Source organism: Temnothorax americanus, unplaced genomic scaffold (genome assembly GCF_048541705.1).
Source record: "Temnothorax americanus isolate GAGA-0224 unplaced genomic scaffold, ASM4854170v1 Scaffold5, whole genome shotgun sequence".
Taxonomy (NCBI): Eukaryota; Metazoa; Arthropoda; class Insecta; order Hymenoptera; family Formicidae; genus Temnothorax; species Temnothorax americanus.
In genome coordinates, this window is record NW_027509657.1 from 2,509,913 (window position 1) to 2,533,070 (window position 23,158).

The following is a 23,158-nucleotide window of genomic DNA, read 5'->3' on the forward strand; positions in this document are numbered from 1 at the left end:
AGCAAAACTCACTTCCCGCTTTCCGATATTCGTGACCGCGGTTAGGAAAAGTTTCTGTTGCGTGCAGATTATTGTTCAATAAATTATCCGTGTATCTCGTTTTTCGCGCTCAGAAATCAAATTAGTAACACTTCACATTTCTGTTCGCAAAAACGTACATTTGAATAAAATACATTCGAATACATAAAGTGTATAATACATTTGAATAAAATACAGAATAAGATAGTACTGTTAACGTCAAAAGAGAAAGAAATGATAAAAGACCGCGAGAGTTCCGCTTCCTCGCCTTTCAAGACAATCCGCAGCTATCAAAGTTACCCCGTGGATTCAAAGTTCTGAAGCCTCGTGTATAATTCAAGCAATGGATAACGAAGCAGATCAGACAGTCTGTCGGAAGTTGGGCGGAGTGTCTAGGTGGGAGTATAGCCCCCGTTGTATCGATAGCTCTGGACAGTCTGGACAATATGTTATTGTTAAAGTTAATCTTCGTCGTGACACAATTCTCCGCGCCCGACCACGTCTCCCGGCGCGAATCGAGCGGTCTCGAAGCGGCAGTTACAGCGAAAGTATCGCGTCGCTCGGGACAATAACGACGCGCCGTTGAACGTTGAACGGGGAAGATAATATAATACGGTACGGACGCCTTTTTGTCTCTCTTCTCCCCCCCCTTCTGCCGCTCTCTCGGCGAGGCCCCCGGTCCCCGTCGTTCCAGCTTCTGCTTCTTTTCATTCCGAGCGCGCTCACTCGTGTGACAGTTAATTGTTTCGAGCAGGCTGCGCGAGCGCGGTCGAGAATGGCAAACGAAACGACGAACGGCGCTGCGTTGGACGTATCGCGCGATCGCCAAAAGAGAAATGAAAAGGGAGCCATTTCCCGACAGCTCCTCCGCCGGCAGAACGAACGACTCGCCTCCGATCCCATTCAATTTCATTATCCCGCCATTTCGTTATACGGGCAGTCAACGAGATACATACGTTATGCTTCATTAACCCGTAAAAATGAATTCTCAGTTTTCTGGGTTACACCCGTCACGTTTCACGCTTTACGCGTGTTCCATTAGTTTCTTGCTTTTGACAAATGTGCATGCTTTATTAATTGCGCGTTTTAGCACGGATTCAGGTTCAAGTATCCTTTGCTTATGTAAAAGTTTGATTTAAAAAGTAATTAATAATTATCAAGAGTAAAAATCTCAGAAAATGCTACTTTTCTCGAGGAGATATCCATTTAATTTATACGAGGTACATTCTTCACATTCCCTTTATCCAATTTATCTTCGGGAATACTTTCGAAAAAAGATAATTGCGTGCACCACGAGAGTACGGTATATAGTTGCAATCCTTTCACGCCGAGTCCTCAATTGATCTGCCCAGCTGCTCAGAAAGAAATATAAGAAGGAAAAAGGTAATCTCTCCGGCCGATAACCAACAGAATTCGTTTCCGTGCGTGAATGGGCAAAAAAGTTGCGAAAAAGATGCTTCCTCGAGGGAACACGTAAACGAAAAAGAAATTTCTCATAGAAGCGGATTCTCGTAGAAGCGGATAATCCCCGGGGGATGATCCACCCCGGACTATCCCCCTGCAAAATTAATTTCGAGGAGCCTGAAAACAGGTAGCGCGGAAGAAGCCGTAATCGGCACAGTTTGTTCGGCGAGACGCCGTTCAAGCTGAGGTCTCTCTTCTTTTTCGGGCGCATCCATTCGCGAAATTAATGAAAGCGAGATTCGTCATTGCCACGATAAAGATAAAAAGTGGAAGAGCAAAATTATTATAATTTACTCGTATTTCCCTTCCTGACTCGAAGCTTCTTCAATTACGACTGTTAATTTTTATATAATTTCCGCTTGCAGTCCCTTTGTGTATTTCGAGCTAAGAAGAAAATATTTCGCGACGCTCTCGCGATATTCCATATAGCTCTTAAATAATGTAAAAATTGACATTTTGCAACTTATCTTATAATCTATTTGAGAGAGGAAAGAGATAAAATTAATGGAACTATATACATAGTAATAAAATGAAACTAACGAGGAGCCTGCTTTCTCCTATATTATACTAATATATAGCTGCATCTTTTTCTACTTCCTGATTAAAAGGAAATAAGCATACGCTTTACAAAGGAAAGTAAGAAAACCTAGTAGAAAGTACAATAGCCAGACTTGAGCGGAGAAAGAGCAAGCTTGTGCAATTATGGAGATTACACGCGCTTAAGCGAGGATACATGGTACACTGATAAAAATGTAAATACGGGGGATTCAGCGGGACAATTTTCCGCAATATTTAGCCGATCATCCCTGTAAAGCTAGAATATTTCAGGCATGCGTGCGTTTTAATTAAGACTGAAATAACATAGAACTTTTAAACGATGAAAGGTTTAACGACGCGCGAAATTGATGAATATGTTTTAAATAATGTTATGACACGTAAATAGGTTTTTCTGATGTCAAAACTTCATCACCGGGTCCATTTTTGATTGAACTGTAACAGAGCGTTAAAAATTCCCGAGGAATATCCAACAAAATTGGAAAATCCGGCGTTTCGGGCGTTGTGTCTCTAATACGTTTCAATAATACACAGTCAGAATAGTCGAACACCTTGTTTATCAACTTCTAAGTATTTATTCATACGAGTACATGTACAAATCTCTCCGCGTCCGCGTCGGCAGAGCGAAAAGCGAGACGGCGAAAAGTCGGGAGTGCACCGAGTAGAGAGAACCTTACCTCGCTGCTTACTGCACGCTCGCCGTTGTTGCATTCCGTCTCTGTGGCGTCCGAAGGAACTTTTTCCTTCACCGGGACGGATTTAGACTTCCTCTTGGATTTCCCTTGATGGAGCTTTACCGCCACGGTTTTCACCTCGAAGTTTTCTCGCGGATAGACGCACGCCAGCATCCTCGCAGTGGCATGGACCAGCCAGCAAAACCGCACGCCCGGCCAAGTTTCGCTTCTACGCGATTTACGTTAATGCAAAAACCAACGTTGTCGGAAACGTTCTCGTTTACTCTCCTTCGTACACTCTCACAGATGCGGCACGGTGACAACGGCGGCTTTAAAAAAGAAACAGTATCGCGTCGCGTTGACAAAATCGCAAGGTCGCGTATTGTTTCGCTAGGGCAGTATTCGCCAAAAAATATTTGTCACAGAATAAATTTAGAGATTACAAACCTCTAAATTTGAGGGATATTTTCTGGTTTTTAAAGCAATTTTTTAAGCAGAGGTAAAAAAAGGCAAGCCTCTCCTATTTAAAATTATAGGGATGCTATATTTGTAAGAAAATATAAATTAAAATTTTTTTCAATAAATTTTTCTCATCCAGAGCTTGTCCTAATTGAAAAATAGTATTCGCATTAGAATGTTAAATAAAAAATTTAGCAAGATAGGACGAATTTTATCCCGTTATTGGCTTCGTTATTTTTCGCCATTCCTGAAATTTTGTCGTTTATTTAACCTCGTGAATTTAATCTATAATTAAAGGTATGCTCTTCGTAATTGGTGAGTGATGCGTCAGCGATAACGCAATATTTACTCAAAGCAAATGAATATTATCTGCTATTCTATCCCGTGTACTCGCATATTGCAAAATTTATCCTAATACAATCAATTCGTTAATTCAAAAAGTAAAATAATTTAAACGATAATATTTTGTGCTACATTATAATTATGTCTTTATACGATAATTATTTTTTAAAAACCCTCGCCAGATTACGTTTCACTCATGTTTTAATAATCGAGAAATTAATATCTTGGCGCAATAATATATTTCATATCTAGTTCTTCTCTTAAAATAGTGAACAATTATTAGTAAATATTTTGTAAGTTTCGCTAAATTTTTGAAAATTGACGTTTTCTCTGTCAAAATGTTAATATGACGCCCCTTTCCCTTATCTCGTAGAACAATTGTAGATCCGCAGAATAATGTGTGGAAACCCCTTGAGATTTAAAGGCCCTAAGCGACCGCCTATCGATAAATCCACCATTGAACGGTGCGAGTGTAGTACGTTGCTTTCCATTTATAAGCCACTTGACACGAATCGACACGTAGCGCTTTAAAGATTCAGGACGGCAGCGTATCGAATCGCCCGTAATGCACGTAACGCGCAGAACCATACGGATAGAGATAGATAAAAGATACCCGCGTCACTTTTCAACCTTCATATTACGACTTTATGTGTCTCCACATTACAGCTTTATATATGGGGAATAAAGCATACGACAACTTAGCAAAACAGCACTAAAGAAATGTATATTTGGTTCTTGTTTCTCGATCTTTATAATTGTACTAATTTTATAAGTGTACTAAATTGACAGTATTGACACTGTAACAAAATGTCGAGAGTAATATAAGCTTCAACCGAATAATATTTTAATATTATCATTGACAAAGATCTGGTTTTTTTTTCTCAACGAAACTATCGCGATAGGATAGCAAGTTTCGGAACTTTTACTAAATTTTCAAGTTTTAATGTGCCCATATACCTTGAAAACTAAATTAAAATCTTGTTAAAGCAAAGAGTCACTTGAAGTTCAGTAAAGAACGCAACTAGACAATTTATAATTAAAAAATAAATTGGTAATTTCATCGCTCATAATTAAAAAAAACTATTCGTATCTCATTTTCGTTAAAGATTAACTTCAAAGTAGCCAAGAAGATACCTGTCACTCATCAATTGTGATCCGATACAAAAGTGAGGCACGTACCTTTTCTACAGATGAAACTTAGCTCAAAGGAACTTGCAGTTATTTTGGTCGGTCATCATCTTTATTATACGGACCTTTATTACAGTCTGAAAGCTTTCTTTCTCTTTCGATATTCATTCTCCTCAATATTGAACGTCAAGTAATCTACAACTTTCTCGTTTTCTTTGTAAAAGAGGTGAGCTGACGCCGCACGAAATCGATATAAGGCTGAATTTATGGACTTTTCCGCAAAAGATGCGGAATGAAAAATGAGTCGCGTTGGAAGCGTTCAGCTGTGCCGAAAATTCGAAATCTTGTCGATATTACGATTCAGCATTTCGTCAAATTCGGCTGACTGAAGAAGAGGGAGATGCTTTTGTCTGAGGCCATGCCTCGCTCCGTGACCCGATAATTCTCTCGCTCCTCGTTTGTAAAGTGGGAATAGGCTCTATCTTCGGAGCCCAAGAACGAAGTTACGTCGACATCATTTCGCTGAGAGTCGCGGGTAAAATTACGGGACAAACGTTGTTAAAATTTCATCAAAATTCCTGTTAAAGTTTAACTTTTTAATTGTAATTTTTTCAAGATCGTGGAGTAAATCGAAAGAGATCCAACATTCAAAATTGACTGGAATACAACAAAATGCAATATTATAAATGCACAATTTGTTTTCATGACTCACGATAAATATATTTCACTAATATTTAAGAAAACACTATATTATTACAGCACAAATATATATTGTATATATTTCAAATAGCATAATAGTCAAAATTTTTCATCGAATAATTTTTAAGAATTTTTAACAATATTTAGAGCAAATATATCAAAACATGGTTCGGGAAGTTAATAATAGCAACGCATCAATGGAGGTTGTGACTGATACTAATCGAGTTTTCACCCGGTTAAGAATCGCGAATCCATTCTATTTTCACTCGATCTCAGCTAAAAATAATATACTAGGTAAAACACAGAGAGAATCATATACGCTCCTAATTATTAACTCAAGCTTTGCAGATGCTTCGATATTTCGCAGTATATTTTCGTATCGAAAGCACAATCACGTGCCAATATGCGAATTTTAATTTCAGAGTATTGACGTGGTAATAAAAATATAACGTCAAAAAATAAGGCTAAAAAAATATTTTGAAAGATATTCAAGTATGCATTCTCTCGAAACATTTGATACATTTCCCAGCATTTAGAAAGAGATATATCTCGTGGAGCGGAAACATAATTCGTCCATAAAGGTTCTACGGATTATATTTTATGTACGTACGTACATGTATTTTATTACGTATATCCGGAGTATCTCCTTTTCTCATGTAAAATATTTATACAAAATCGAGTTTGTGTGTCGTGTTCTCTTTTTTTTCCTTTTTTTCTTCTTCTCGCGCTCTTCCTCCCGACGGAAGAAATTTATTCGGGCGACCGAATATTCTCCTCGGATATAAACGGAGCACCGTACATAACCGTGCGCCTCGCAAGATGGTTAAACGAGTTGTCGCGTTTACGGCACGGCGCGGCGCGGCGCGACGCGACAACTCGTATACAGAGCGAGCAGAAGTGCATATCAATTTATGGAAATGAGAGAACACACGCCTTGCCGCGTGGCCACGTCTCTCTCTCCCCGTTTCTCTCTCGTATAGCCCGACGACGGTTTTGCGCGACAGCGCGCGTTGATGGCTATCCAATTTGGCATGCAAAGCCCGGATAGCGAGGCGCGCAAATTAGATTTCGGCGTAATTCGCGAAAACGCCGGCCAAGTCGGTTTTCCCGGGGCGTGACGAGAGACCGTCCGAAAATTTAGACGCGCGTAACGGTCCCAACCGAGGCCGGCCTGAATCGACTTAACGAGAGAAAAGGGAGCGAGAGCAAATTGCACGGGACATCTCTCAGAGAGCCACTGGAGCTAGTTTTCATCCGTGAATTCTTCGACCCACTTAGGATCGACCCAACCCTTGATGAAAGTTTGATAAAACAACATCTTTTCTCTCCGCCACGACATTTTTCTATACATATATACGTATATATGAAAACGCGTGAATAATTTCGTCACGGAATTCTAGCGAATTCAACAGGTTTTTATCGGGCCCGATTATTATGCGGTATGAATGCGACTTACAGTGTCACATTCCGTCAATTTTCATACTACGGTACAAAACATATATATACATTACACATACGCCCGCGTACGGCGAAGCAGATGGAATTAAAGTTAAAAACACCCTATAGGAAAAAAGCGCAACTACAGTACGTAATACCGCGGGCGCACGAAGCCAGTGAATAAACGAGACGAGCAGAACGAGAGATCTGCTTACATGAGAATTTCCTTTATTTCGAATTTTTACTTATTTTCGCACTGCTCAGCTTTCTGCATTCGATCAAAGTGAGATAGAAAAAATAGTTTCTCGCCCTGCAAAGTGTGAAAAGCGCAATAGTTAAATCTTTTTAATAAAGCGCACTCTCTTCGGGAATTATACGAGGATCATTGATATATGAATATAACGTTTCACACGCAACGTCTTAATTCTCGATTTAACATTCCGTCGGTGAAAACTTGGCGTAAATTAGTATAAAATGTTAGCCAGCAAAGGTGTTAGTAGAGCGCGAGTTGACGAGCGAGGCGATAAACGGGTTTTTAATTGAAAATGCAATTCGCGGTATTCGCGCCCCGTCGTCGCAATGTGTATACCCTGTCGACTCGGAATGAATTAGACCGCCGCGGACGAACTGGGTCTTTCGAGCGTCTTGGCTGTCGACCGTGGAATTTACGATTCGTCTGTTGCACGTGGAAGCCAAGGAAGCCAGAGGAGAGAACGAACGGTAATTTTGCGGCAGCGGGATGCGCTTCCAAGGACGCACCCCGTGGCGACCGAGCAAGACTAAACAGGAAAATCAGATTCAACGACCGTTTCTCGTGCGCCATTATCATCACCCCGATGCGATTCTTTTTGTGAAAACGTAAGGAATATTCTGCATTCAAATCATAAGATGCAAAAATTTCGCGAAAAAACGAATCTTAAGAGACCTGTGCATTTTATTGAAAGTTATAACTAAATTCCATCTTTTTTATGACACTCCGTAGTATTTTTCTCTGAAAATATTTCCAACAAATATTCTAAACATTACCTCTGAATTGCCACGTTAAAAAAAATAAAATAAAATAAAAAAAGTTAGGTTAAAAATCTACGGTATACGCGACACAATTTTCAAAATTTTTTTTCTGCTCTTGAAATTCCCGTAACACAGCTGCAACGAATAATATTACTAAAAGCGTTAAAGTTTTTTCTATTGCATATCCGTGAGATATAAGAATTTTTCTATCTAGCTTATATTGCATTTTGCTATTATATGATACCATCTTATTCTTGTAAATAATAATATTCATCAATATTATTATTATTATTTTTTGTATTTTCTCATTTACATCATTAATATCATTTTAATACTATCACGTTGTATATTCTTATATATGCATACTGTGTTTCTCAAAATAATTTCCAAATTATGCGAGAATGTAAAACGAAAAAAATTCGAAGAGCTCTTCTAAAATTCTAAACACGCCTTTCTGTGTCACGTATAATCTTATTCTCTTCTAAGAACAGTCAATTTTGTATCTTGTAAAATCGTCGAGCGCGATTTCTCCGCAGAGGCGGTGTATATTTCGCAGGGAGACTAACTTGTCTCGTCTCTATTTCCTGGCTCATCAAAGTTGTACGTATCACGATTCAAGGTGCACTTCTCGGACGGACGAATTCCGGAAATATAATCTCCGAGTGCGGCTGTACGTGCGTTTCAGTTTCGTTTCCGCGAACGTCAGTTTGACTTCCAATTCCGGCGGAGTGCGCGAACGCGAATACAATTTAGAAGCTTAATTCAATGACGGAGTTTCGGAAGCTCCGAAAATTTCCCAGTCCTCCAGTCATTCGAGTTTCCTTCCTTTCCGCAGACAAATTTTAATGCACCGACTACTAATGAGTTACTCGAGTTTAATTCGTCGTTGCACATATGTTAGATTATAACGTTTATATAAAACGGAAAACGCATGCATTTTCTTTTCCAACATATAAGAAAAGAAGAAGTAGAAGAAAAATAATATATAAGAAGAAAAATGTATAAAAAGAAATAAATTAGTTCTCGTATAATAAGTTCAAGTAAAATAAGCTTAGATATAAGCAAAATATGCTAAAAATTCAACTCTCCCATCTTATATTCAATATAGATATTCGATATTTTTTAAAAGTTTCTCTTTTAATATACGCAAGCTTAATTTTCAATAAAATACGTTTATGTAACCACTGTGTACTTCAACTCTTTTAATTAACGGAACAAATTTAATTCTATCTAAAAAATATCGTTCAAAGGAACGATCCCTTAATTGCTTCAAGCATCAACGCGGTCGATCCACAATAGGTACTCATGCATATAATGATAAGTACCATTACACGACGTAGCGGGCAAGCGAAGATACGCTTTGCGAGAATCGTAACTCTATCGAACTTGGTGAAGTTATTTCGATGATACAATTCCAAGTTCTGCATCAAACTCGCGAGAGCTGTCTACCGCACGGTAACGTGATTTGAAGTAGTGTAATCCCGGACTGAGCACCTACGTGCGGAAACGAATGTGACAGTACCTAATTTAAGTCTACTACACGTAGATTATACATGTAAAGTGGGATTCGATGCATAATTCATACAAACAACGCTTTTGAAACGCTTGCTATAACGGTGGCCCAGCTTGTTAAAACTTCAAGAAATTAATCTTGGAATTGAGCGAATTAAGTTTACAGTAAAATAAAAAATTATTGTTCAAAAGAACCATTATTAAAAGTTATCATAAATGATTGATGAAAGATTGATGAATGATAAAAACAGATTTATCAATATTACATTTAATATTTTATCAACATAGATCAAAAGTTAAAATTCCAAAATTCTTGTAAATTATACGTATAACGTTTAATTTTCTCAAGTTTGTATAGGATCCAATGTTATATTAATATTTTTAATTGCGAGTATTTTTCTATTTGTTTCTTTTTAATTTTAAAATTTTTATTGCGAGAAATTAAATATAATTTGAAAAATAATGTTGCATCTCGAGATACAAACGACGATAATGATTATTTCGCAGCTTTTTCGAGGCAATTTCTCCAAAAATAACAAAGTTACCCCCCTTGACTAGTTGCGAAAATACAAGTACTAGTAGTTTCAAACCTTTTCAAGTTCGTTTTACGAAGAGCAAAAGGGTCAAATAACGTTAAGAAAATTGAATTATCTCATAATCGAGCGCTGGATGCTATATTAAATACAGTATTATAAATATATATTTTTTTACTTTTCTAGATAGAAACAAAGTTAAAATGAGTTGAACGAATACAAGCAAATAAAATCAAAAGTTTTCTTGGATTTTTCTTTCTCAGATTTTAGGTTCTTAATTTCTGGATACTAGAAATACAATCTTAACAGTTATTATCATTGAAAGTGAACAGCATCCCAGTATCTAACGAGACCTCAGCGGGAAGTAAATTACAACGAGCTTTGCCTATTTTATCTCTACTGCAATTTCCCCGTTGCAACTGATAAGAGTGCATCGTTACTCACTTAGTAATGCGCTCATTCGAAGTCTGCGCGGAGTCGATGAACAGAGAGAACTTGAAATTCTAAAATTTAATTTACTCCTAAAAGTGACGCGACCTAAAGTCGCGCGAAAACGACTCGCAATTCGTTCGCCGGAGGATCCAGTCGATGCCCGCTGACTGATTGATCACAGCGCGGAATAACGTTCCGCATTGATATGAAGATTTTTATCGACAGCACGGCCGCGACGCGTGAAAGCGCGAGCGGTGGAGCGTCTCGAAAATCGCAGCGATCCAACGAACGCGCGAACCCGCGACACCCTCTCGGCGCGCCGGCCTATTATTGACCGTGAGACAAAAAATGTGAGAGATTCCCTCTCACCGAGCCGTCAGAATCAAGATGAAATTTAATCAGTCTGTCGAGAAGAAAAAAAAACGAAAAACGTCGAGTAATGGAGACGCGCGAAAGTCGCGCGATCGGATTTAGCCCGCCGCCCTGGCGTTCTCGCCTTTGCGGGGCATCGCGCGCTCGACGCCGAGCGCAATCGGTGTCAACGCGAACTGTCAACTTTACGCAACGTAGAGAGAAGCGATGGAGAGAGAGAAGAAACACGCGGCGCGAACACACGGTGCGACGCTCGTCGACGAACTGCGTGGCCGAGGTGGCCGCGCCGCGCCGCGTTGCGCCGCGCATCGCGCAGCGCGGCGCACCACCCCTTGCTTGCTGTCTCGCGGCCGGCCTCCTCAAACCCCCGCTATTGCTGCAGTACGCACAGTGCGGACGGACGACACATTTTAGCAAAATTTCTTCTTCTTTTTATCATTCATTTCGATTTTTACATAGGATAACGAGAAAAGGAGGCACGACGTAAATAATCGAGTTTTAAGCATCCTCGCGGGTATCAATTCTTCCTTTTTGCAGATAGATTGCACTCTGTCGTTCGCTTATTCCTTATTGTTATCATTTTTATCGTAATCGTAGTTATCATTACGGTTATCGTTATCATCCTCATAATTATTGCCGCTGCGACAATATTTATTATTGTCTTCTTCATTATCCGGCTTTTTCCATTTGCTTCTTCACTTTTCTTAAACATCTCAAGTTCCTCAAGTAGATGCCGTACCTCTTGAGAGAGATAACTTCTTTTTTCTCTTGTGAGAAAAGATTCAGGTACTTGATATTGCCAAAAGTTCGAATTTATAAGGGGGTGAAAAAAAAAGTTTTAAACGATTCGCGTATTATCTTTTTTCTTCGCGGAATTCCGGATTATACGGGAAAATTGTGAGATTGTGGATCCAGATATTCATCGTTTAAAATGGAAAATGTGAAAAACATTTCCGCTATCATGATTTCCACATAAATTCAATGAAAATAGTTTCATGCTTCATTTCGCCGTTCCTATAATATAAAGAGGAAAGCTACACGCAGTTGCTGTAGGTCGGTATGTAAACTAAACAATATATCACATGAATTATTTGGTTTATATCATTTTCATTGTAAATGTCGTTCACATACCTCTCTCCTTCTCAGATATAAAAATACATTAAAATAAAGTTGAATCAATTAAATTAACACGTTCTACAGGTCCGTAAAAAAGTTATAAAACGCGTTTGTGCAGAAGGCGAGTTCGCGACAAAAAAGGTGACGACGAGATAATTCAAAGAAGAAATATATAATTAAGCAAAAAAGTAAGCTGCTTTAAAGTGATAATCTGAGCGAATATATCGGAGAATTTCCTCACAAGGGGAGAACGCCGCGGGCAGGTGTTCCTCGTTTTCGTGCGCACCGTTAATTGCACGTACCTTTGTTGTTCTCTAATCGCGCATACGACACGGATGTTTTTACTCCTGTGAAAGATGGTAGCGTAATATGCATATGCGCACGAGGCATACACGCGTTTTGCCCAAACAAGTGATGCGGATTAATTATCCAGAGCGACGCGATTTAGTTCTCTCTCGAAGCGGTATTCAGCTATAGTTGCACAATGTCAACTTTTCATTGTATTCGCTCATTATAAATCAATAATTAATATTATTTATCATGCATATATTAATTAATATTACATGGGATGGTTAATAATTATTAATATTATCTCGAAAGCAATTCATATATTGCGCAACATAGTAATGTTCAACTAATATTCATGCATCGCTTTGAATATCAAATTTTTATTTCTGTCGCTGCTGTCTGAAAGAATTTCAGAACAAAATATTAAAATGTAGAACAATATGTTTGATTAAAAAAGTGAAATAGTCCGCAAAATTCATATTTATCACTTCCCACAATTTGTGATAAAAAGGTTTCAGTCTTTAAATCTTTTTTTGTTTAATTTGAATGTTAAATTGGGATTACGAAAAATGTCAATATTGCTTTACGCTTTTGAATTAAGAACAATGCACGCGATAAGACGCGGAACAACAGTATACGGATAGCGAGATAAGCCGGTTATTTCGTGGCAAAATTTTAAACCGGTGCAATTCAGACATTGATCCGAAAAGAAGGTCGCGCAGTGTTAAAAGCACGCTCGCATTTGCCGGCAGCCCGTTAATTATGCGCTTTTACTTTCCCGCGGCAATTGGAGAGCTGCCGCGGCGAGTCTCGCGGATGACGGAAAGTTCAGACGGAGAGTCCGGGATGGTAGTGCGGGGACAGAGACCAAGAACTTCCGAGTTCTCTCCAATTACCGTTGGTTCCGATCGGGTACGAACTTAGTAAACGCCGGAGTCCAAGTGTGAAAAATCGATGATTACGAAATGGTTACGGAACGTATTAAATCTAAATTATTAAACGCACGTTAATTTCACAAATTTCTTCTAATTGTCGTGCCATAAATCAAAGAACAACGCAGAATTTACTTACGCAGAATAAGTAACAACCTGTTACGAACAGCGCGGTGAAAAAATATATAAAGATAAAAGTAAATGAAATTATTTAAACAGAGATGGGGTTCTTAAGATAATGAATTTTTAATGAGTACAATAAGGGTAATTTTTATATGTAGGACAGAGTCTTCTTATGAATGAATATTTTTCTAATAAAATCTTTCCATCATACAAATACTCGAAATTCGCCTTTCGCGCTTCAATCGAAAAATGTGTACCATTCGACTCCGATGCAATCATTCTATCTTATTCTTCTTATCCGTTTCGACGATATTCTGATGCTACTTTAAATCTATATGAAAAATAAATATATCGTGAAATCAATCACACACATACACAGTAATTCCTCTATTCACGGATTAATCTTTTAATGCACTGCTCCTTTTCACGCTGTGGCTTAAGGAATATTTTAACACGTAATCTAAATTCGCATTATACATGGAGAGAATTTTCTCTTAAAACTTACCCTGAAATCAAGATAGTTGTGGGACAACATGTATCACCAAAAATTTTATGCGATCGAGCTATTCTGATTAATATATCTACCATAATAAGGGCCAGTTGTTCCAATCTGTTGGTAAACTAACTAACAGGTTAAATCATATATGCTTTGTTCATCTTTTACATTAAAATATAAAATATGTTTGATTAATTTTACTAAAATATATCTTAGGAAATTTTAATAATTTTTCAAAATCTACCAATCTACTTGGTAATTTTCATCACGTTGTTTGTAAAATGTCTTTTGTATATATTTTAAAAATTCCTTGGTTGCCAAGTTGTCCCAAGTTTGTAGTGAATTTAAGGGTAAAATATAACAAAAAATTTTCTCCATGTTATAGTTATAAAAATATGATTCTGACGAACAATTTTTAGATCGTTTTTAAATATGCAAGATACTTAAGACATTTATTTTATTCTCTTAATTTAGACCTCTGTTCAGAACTTTAAATAGAAAAAAGAAATAATATAATATAGCGGGTAATCATGTGATATGTCGTCTATGATATATAATTAAATAAAAAATAAAATATGAAAGAATAGTAGCTAGTACATTCTTGTTCACGCCGGGAAAAGTGCCGTAATATATATCGCTTATTTAAAATTAACACCTCCATTTTATCCTGTAACAATACTATGAATATCCCACTGTTGTTCTCCGTGGTTCACTTAGAGTTTTCGTGCCTCGTACGACCCAGGTGCGGTCGATAAATCACAATTACGAGTTAAGCATCGGGCGCATATTAGAGCCAACATTTTCCTGAGAGAAAATCACAATTACGTATAAAGAGTGAACCCTGTCTCATCAACGTCGGGATGATTTACCGATCCAGTATATCCTTTTTCCAGCAGGGCAAAGCCCCGCCGCGCGGAAAGATACCCTCGCGCGGCGCGCGAGAGGATGTATGATCCCGTTTGAAATTTATAATCCGACATTCGCACGCGGCGCGCCTCTCTCCCCGTAGTAACGAGTGCACTTTTTGCACCTACGTGAAACCGCTACGCGAGAACGTAAAACCGAAATATCGTTGCGCCGGATTACGTTCCGCCTGCGGTTCCCGTATTTCAACCGCGGACCCGTTCGTTCTATCGGAAAACTCAGCTCCTGCCGCCGAAGTCCAAAAATTGAAAATGTGCTACTTGATACGAAGATAGACTTATGCATATATGGAAAAAATTAATTCACCGCCATGATTAAAGTTTCAGCTTATATCCTCTACCCAGGCGAATGTTTTATTTATGAGTATATTAAGGTGTTAAAGTACGAGAGTGGGGATCCAACGTGCATAGCTTAATGGTTAAACCGGACTTTATAATTTTGTCTCAAATTGAGCTATAAGCTGTTAGAAAAAAATGACGGTAGAAGATTCTTGCGTTGTTTGTGCAAAATATTTTATGACTCGCAGATACTGCCTTAATAAATAATGTCATTTAAGAGAAACAAACATAATAAAGTATATCTAATTATCTTATTATGATGCAATTTTATAAAAAAAATTAAGATATATTTTTGTTTTTCAAATATTATAATAAGGACAAGAGATGATAAAACATTGGCCAGTCTTTCACGTATATGCGTGTATGTACGCAATAATATAATTCACGAGATGTTTTACCGTCGTTGACACGATCCGCGAGTTCCATTAAAAAGATTACTATTCCTCTCGGTGTCACATCGTGATAAGCGAAGCCATAATAACACAAGATTCTTTGTCGTTCTTCGAAATTAATGTGTAACAAGCCAGTCACTCAGTTCAGGATAGCTCGCAGCTATAGTAGGAGTGTCGACAACGAGCGCTTTTCTGGCCTGGCTGTCTCCGTGATACAAAACAGGACCTATCCAACCATATGGGGTCTGCGCGACTACTCGACTCGGAAGGGAATGGGTGAATGAGTGAGTGAGGGAATTTATCTCGACTTGGGTCAAGCCCCTTCGAGCGACCCAACAAAAATATACACGAATGTAAATGTGGCCATGCGGCACGAACCCTCAATGGAAAATTGCCGCGGGCGTCAGCTCGGCCGCGATCGATATGACGTTGATATATTTAAATAATTAGCCGTCTTAATTGAAAATTAATTTGCAATCAAGACGACAAAACCGCACTTTAATTAGATCTTAGAACAAACGTGAATGAGAATCAATATTATTAATATTAATTCAACATTTTATCGTTGTTTTTGCTTTTTAATAATAAAGAGACCAACGCGCTAATGCGTAATCACGGAATAATGTTGTGTTTATTAAATGACGGTAAGTACCGCGGAATACTATCGGAGGCATTCGTTCTCGCGCCGCAATGAACCACCGACTTATTATTCAGCGTTTATCGAACAGGTTTGTGGTCGTCATAGAAACGCGACGACGACAACAATGAAACTTACGACTCGAGCCTGAAACATTTTCAACCGCGAGCAAAGGTATGCCCATCTCATTTCAGGAAAATTTGAGAGAAAGGACAGGATGTCGAGGATTTTGGCGCACGTAACCGCGATGCACGGCGCTGGGATATCGAGTGGTATTCACCGCGTGATAACGAACACGACATCAGCGCGCTGTCGCAATTGATGAAGGCACTATTGTTCATTGCGGCATTCGGTGAAGTATACAGGGTGTTTCGGGCGTACGAGTCACCTATCGTTCGAGAATTCTTTACGTACTTTAAGAAGTATATCGAGAGACCAGTGGAGAACCAATAAAATTATATTAAATATATAATTACTGGTAAAAAAATTGCCGAAGAAACTCGATTCCCAAATTATTTAAAAATCGTCAAAAGAAAGGATGATCCTTTTCAAGCACTCTGTATAGATTCAATGCAATATATGCGGTACGCAGGTAGGAAACGTTATTTGAAAAGCAGTAGATTGTTTTACAACCCAGTTAGCTTAACGACACCGTTACCTGCGAATTTTCAGCGCGTTATTGCGAGGGGAAGCGTTTCAACCAAGTTCAATAACGACTAGCTATATAATCGATGCCGAAATTCTGCCGAGGCGAAAGAGAGAACGCTGCAGTTACTAAAGTTACATTAATTACTAAAGTTTCGATCGCATGCAAGTCGATCGTAAAAAACAATACATCGTGCAAAGATATTCGTTGTTATCACCGAATTGTTATCACGATTATAGCCTTTAAAAAATCATGGCATCCTTTATTCCATATCGTAAAAAAAAAACAGATATAAAATTTTATGCAAAATCGGACAGTAATTAATATTTTTGTAATTAATTGACTAAATCATAATCAAAGTAATCATTAAGCGAATAATCAACATGAACTTAATTATCAATTACAAAATATTCACAAGTCAATTATGGTAAAAGTATCGTGATGAAAGAATTATCGCCCTCCTGTGAAACGAGAGTGTTCCAATCATTTTGCCAAATTGCATTTTAATACAACTTGCATGTAACTTTTAGCGGAACTTCTGACCTAGAAAAAAAGTTAGCCAAAGCTGATTAGTATAAACGACCCACGAACTCGACTAAGCAAAATTCTGTTGTTTGAAATTATTGCCTGCAATTTTTTATTATCGGAAGATCTAATTAAAGTGAATTCCGAACTTTTGCGCCTTGTGGATCTCGCGTCTTCTCGCGACGCCGCGTCTAGGTAGTGTCGCGCGATCGATATAGGTACATTGCCTATTATGTCATCATGAGCATATTAGCGTCAACCATTTTCGCAAATCCAGAGCCATTTTTTCGACCAGACATTTCTTAGATCCGAGAGAAATGAGCGAAATGCATATAAAAGTTATATCGCAGATGCAACAACGTAATAAATCTAAAATTATAATGTGGAAAGATGTAATAATAGAGATTCATCAAATTCGCCTTAAAAATATAATAATAATTTTGCCGGAAACGACCTATCTGTCCGGCCGCGAGCTGCGTGTGAAAACCGGAATAAATCTGAAACTTGGGCAGAACGCAACTTCGCGAAGAGAAACGGAAATCTGATAGAGATACAAGCATTGCCACCGCGTTGCGTATCCGCTATGTAACGCGATCTTCTGGTGAGCGGAATACCGCAAACCCTGTACCGCGTTCTTGCAACAATCCACTACTCTGCATGGAGAGAGAGATTCAGTCGCGCAAATATATAAACGCGCCCGTTTATCAGCGTAAAGCAATCTTCGATCGCGGATTAAAACGATAACATTTCTATGATATAGAGCTCGCGCGGCTTTAGAGACACCTGCTCCTTGTTCTATATTCGTTTCAAAGAGCAAAAGTTGAAACGTCATAGCGTGGGAAGGGAGCATCAGGAGTATCCGTGGCCAACAAAACTTCTCTAAGAGCCGAGGAAAGCAGGATCGATTCGTCGAAAGCTTTCGATGGATATGCTAACGACCAAACGAGCGAGCGGAGTAGCGAAACTTTAGCGAGGTTCTTCTCACCGGGCCTCGAAAAAAAATGAAGTTTGCGGAGGAATTCGCAATTACTTTACGGAAATGTTTGCCGTGAGCCAAGAAGTGGCTGAATATAGTCAAAAATGAGATGATATCTCTCTCATTGATGATGTCACACATTGAGAACAAATTTCAGCTGAAAGCTATAAAATACTACTTTATAGTCCTAAGAAATTGGCTTCGCTCCGCAGAAGTTTCAAGCCGAAGCGCGTCCCTTGACAACGGGGACGCATAGAATTATTGATTTAATTACCGCCTGTCAGATTGATCTGGTGACTCGAATCGTTCGGTCCGGTTTCCCAGAACTTTCTTGTATTCCGTTCTGAGTTTAAATAAACCCGAGTTCCTTTTTGTATAACGAGAGTGGTTATTTCTGCGATCCCGGAAGTACGCGGACGCGTTCGTGAGTGCGCGCGACACGAATAGCGAACGGAGCGTAACAATATATATATATACGAAAGGCAAAATTTTAAATAAATACTAAGACATTTTTTTTCGAAATCTTTTCTTTCAATCATATTTAGATATTTTACAGGAGAAAGAATTAGAGAGTTCGCACCTTCACAACTCATATTTATAGTTGTGCATCTTGGTATCAAAAAGTATATTAAATACTTAGAATGAAGTTTCATATTTTAAGAGACAAACGGTTCATCAATAGTTTCATTTTGATAAAAAATCAATAGATTAAAGATCAATTTAAAAAATAGAGAGCATGTGCTGATTGAGTGTCTTATGAGAGAGAGAGATTGTGAGAAACTAAATAATGACTCAGGTGAACTGGCAGGCAATCTATTCGTTCTAAGGTAATTAGATCTTTACAAGATGTTATACTTTTATCTGTACTCTTATGTCCTTAATTTAATGCATGTATACATATATCTAAATAAATAATCTATATTATAAGAAGTTTTCAAGCACATTTCTATTATCTTAATAAGATAAAAAGTATGTCACACCGATAGGCGGAGTTGCGTCTCGTTGAACTATAAAACAGAAATATACGTAAATTATAGCCGAGCATTGCTCGGAATAATTGATATCGAAAAGAAAAGAATAATTGCTGACCGCATATAAAATAATTATAAATGATTAACCCCATAGGTAACAAACAAAATAAAATATAATAATTTACTCGCCCCCGTGGTTGGCTCGGCCGTTATCCGATGCCTCCTCCTAAATTTCCTCCTCTCACTCATTGTCAAATTCGTTCGTAGCACTCGCAACACACTCGCGAAAAAAGTTAATTACACATCGCGCAAAATGAATCGCCAGAGTAGGATAATCGCGCGACACTTTGCACGACAACGTTAATTCCAACGCGCACTTTACATTGCGACGCAATCTCATCGAAAATAACGATACGAAAAAGATATTGCTCGACGCTCGTGAATCTCACAAATTAAAGCAACGAGCGATGCGATTAATAAAGTCGAGTTAACAACTAATATAATCGCAAACCAATAAGATACAATTAAAATTCAGTATGTACAATACGCAATATATTTCGTATACGTGCGAATGTAATGAAATGCACGTGTTATTATAATAAACGATACGAGCAATCGCGGCCTTTCATTACTTGAGTTATATTCGAAACAACCACTCGCGTATATTAATCCGCGCTCTCCATTCGCAAGTGAGCAAATTACGTTTTAAATTAGTGAAAAAATTTGAGCTCGCTGCAGGAAACATTTAAATCTAATTGTAAGTATATATTGTTATTATCATCCGTATACGAATCTCATAATAGATCATATCTCGCGCACGCGGTGAAATAATGCTTTGTAATTCTTATTCTCCGCTTCTTCAGTGAGATGAATAAATTGCGCGAAATATCTGTTTCTTTAAAGATAATCGATAAATTAGCTGCAGTTGCCAATCACAGAAGCTAATTACACGCGCTGATAGACACGCGCTAATTGTTCGTAGGACATAATTGCGTCTTCTCCCGTCCCTGATGCGATCACGTTTCGATAGATAATACGGCGACACGCGCGGAGCGGCACGCGCCGTTACCTGTCCGCTTGAGTCTTACCTTTGGAATGATAATACAAGCGCACGAGACGCGGCCTTGCGCCACTACCAAAACAAATATCAAGGCCGTACGCTATCACGAGATGTTTAAGGTTATTTTTACGAAATAATTATACATCGAATATTCTATTCTCCGTACGTACTTCAAAGTAATTTCTATAAGCAAATTATTGCATATTTTGCGTTTTGTTTGTATCGCCTAAGATAACGATGAATTCTGTTCAACTGAGCGAATATTTAAGAAAGGAAATATTATTATTTAAATGCGAGAACTAACGAGAAAGTTTGTTTCAATCTACTTGGTATATAAATATTGTATTATTAATATTGACGATATGTCCACACATCGAGTTTGATAAAGATTTTAATTTCAAATAAACCCGTACGCTACTTTACGAAATCAACATGCGATACGAAATAATTATCACACACACACACACACACATATTTATAATATTAATAGATATTCTTGCAACTCCAAATTAAAATTGGTAAATAACCGTTAAAAATTTATCAATTATTTCAAATTAAAGTTTCAAATATAATTCGTTATAATCTATGCTATCTATTGTTATAATAGTCTATTGTTATAATCAACAATTATAATCAAAAAATTGACAAATATTTTTCGATTTCTCCTAAAGCATGTTACTGCAGAAGAATTATACGTATAATAATACCATATTAAGTTATTATAGAAAAAATACTTCAATATTGTAATTCAATATTATTATTCAATATTGTAATTATACATTTTGACGTGATACATCTAATAATCGGTTAGTGAGATATGTACCTGAAGCGAGGTACGTATACTTTACGAGAACGTTGTACAAAGCATTAGTTTTCTAAATCAGCTATTTTTTCACGTGTAACGACCTAGTACCGTAGTGCTTCTTCAATATCTCTTAGCGTTGTTGAGTGTTCTCGCTTTCTCTTTTCCGCACTTGTCTCTTACATCTATTTTCTCCGCGCTCTGCCCCTGTTCTGGTTTCGACTAAGTTCCAGGCTTTAAGCAGGGTCAGGGTTGAACGTACATGTCTGGAATAAATTTCGATTCCAACGTGGGAAAGCCCGCTTCTTTGCGATGCACTTATTTCCGAAATGGCTCGTTGAATTCATTGCGACTTAAATGGACTCTCAAATGGAATTGGAGAGTTCTCCGAGAATCTCAATTGAAGGATAAAGATCGCGTAACGGCCAAATGTTAAATATAATATTCTAACAATAAAGTTGCAACAAAATTTCACATTTTCAATTTCACACACAATTGTATCATTCAAACAAATTAAAAAGCGCGAAATTAATAAATTTCAAGTTAACAAACGGTATTTCCATAATTAGAATACTCGAAATATGCGTTGTACAGCAAAAAAGTTGTTTCAATTTTATTTCTGTAACAAAATTCATTGCGTAATAAAATATAAAACTCAGAATAACATTTTTATACTTGTCTCATATTTCCCTCTTTAATTGTTTGCGATTAATCCCCTATATAAAATAAAAAAGCGGTATTGAAAATTTTTCCTATCGTCTGCAGTAATTAAATATCATACAAAAAATATCAATAAAATTAATAGGTACTCTGCTAACAAAAATTATTAAAATATCAGGCAAAAACATTTGTTTTTAACAAAATAAATTTTATTACTACAACTCCCTATAATTTAGAAACTTTATTTAATGTTTGCACCAATCATTTTGTTCAACTTTCTTTTGCATACCATAATTTTTCTTAGAATGGTGCATGAAATGTACTTTTCCTTTCACGCAATTTCAATACTTGTGTTTCTCGTTAGCATCCAGACCAATATTCTTTCTCAATTATAGAGAGATTCGATTTCACTTCGCGCTTCTAGTGCTTCATCTCTGAGAACCGTGAGTTCGCTTCTCTCCCTGTTACGTTACGGTCGAAGATATTGTGTCTCGCCGGCTAGCTTTTGTTAAAATTGGCACTATTCTGTCAAAGCCGCGGCCTCACGAAAAATGTCACTTTTATGCGGATCACGTGTACGCTTCGCGTGGCGAAGCGCGCCTATCAAGCTTATCACTTTCTGATGCATTTCACAAATTGTATATCTGCGTGCGTGAACGATGAAAAGGCCACGAATCAACTGCCATTCGCAAATACAAGCAGCTTACTTATGGTAAATAAGTAAACAACAATAAATAACAGAAACGGAAGTACACATAAGCCGCGTATATCCAAGGATCAAACGCTTTGATTAAAGCGATTGCACCAAATCCAAATACTGCAGTTTCCTAATAAATGGCAACACGAATGTAGAGCGATGGAAATTGAGACGTACATCTACATCTCTCCTTCAAAAATGGACCAAACAAATCTTTCGAATAACAAGTAAAGTAATTTCTAAGATATTCATAAATATGGACAGTTTTCGTTTTAAATTAAAGTATCATGTCTGAATGAAGTATAATAGATATAAATGAATATTTTAATTAAAACAGTAGCTAATGCTGAGGCCGCCGCAATCACGTTGCGCCACAAATGGATGGGACGTGAATGAAAGGAGCTTTTGTCTTTTTTTTTTTTCGACTTCCCTTTCGTTTCCCCATCCCTTTGCCTACAAAGCCTTGATTGTATTCGCACGAATCGAATGAGCTTATACAGTTTTACTTTGATAAAATTACCACGGGTAGAAATTACCGCGTGATTCTTCATTTGCAGCCTTTCAATTTTATTTATTAAGAAAATACTTTAAATGACACATATAATATAAATTGCTTTTACATAAAATGCGAATAATTCAATAATTTCTTTGAACCTTTCACTAAAGTCTCTCAATACAATTGCCACACAAATATTAAAGCATCGAAAACCCGCGCGAGAAAAATATAATAGATATCCAATTTAAAGTCCTGAATATTTTGTTATTCGTCAAAGATTAGTGAATTAAGCACTTTACACGGACTACGGTTTTTGTCCTCGCGGCGCATAAATCACCTAACCACGAACATCGTACGTGTTAGGGATCGCTGCGAGATTTTACATTGTTAATTAAGTCCAGTGCCTATGGTTACACGGCGACCTGTGATTTATGTGTGCACGC

At 37.7% G+C, this 23,158-nt stretch overlaps 1 protein-coding gene across 5 annotated transcripts in view; it reads right to left on the reverse strand.

Moving 5' to 3' along the window:
• LOC143904068 (uncharacterized) overlaps positions 1-23,158 on the reverse strand; it is a 56,327-nt gene that overhangs the window by 19,157 nt on the left and 14,012 nt on the right. For 2 of the 5 annotated variants that reach the window (XM_077418313.1, XM_077418311.1), the window contains exons 1-2: positions 10,277-10,893; positions 2,715-3,040 (exon numbers count right to left, since the gene is read on the reverse strand). The exons of 2 other annotated variants lie outside the window; for them this stretch is intronic. In XM_077418313.1, coding sequence (XP_077274439.1) covers positions 2,715-2,885 — 171 coding nt within the window. In that variant the 5' untranslated portion in view covers positions 2,886-3,040; positions 10,277-10,893. Of the gene's footprint in view, positions 1-2,714; positions 3,043-10,276; positions 10,894-23,158 lie in introns of those variants that run through there. One more of the 5 variants, XM_077418312.1, reaches the window with a different exon arrangement.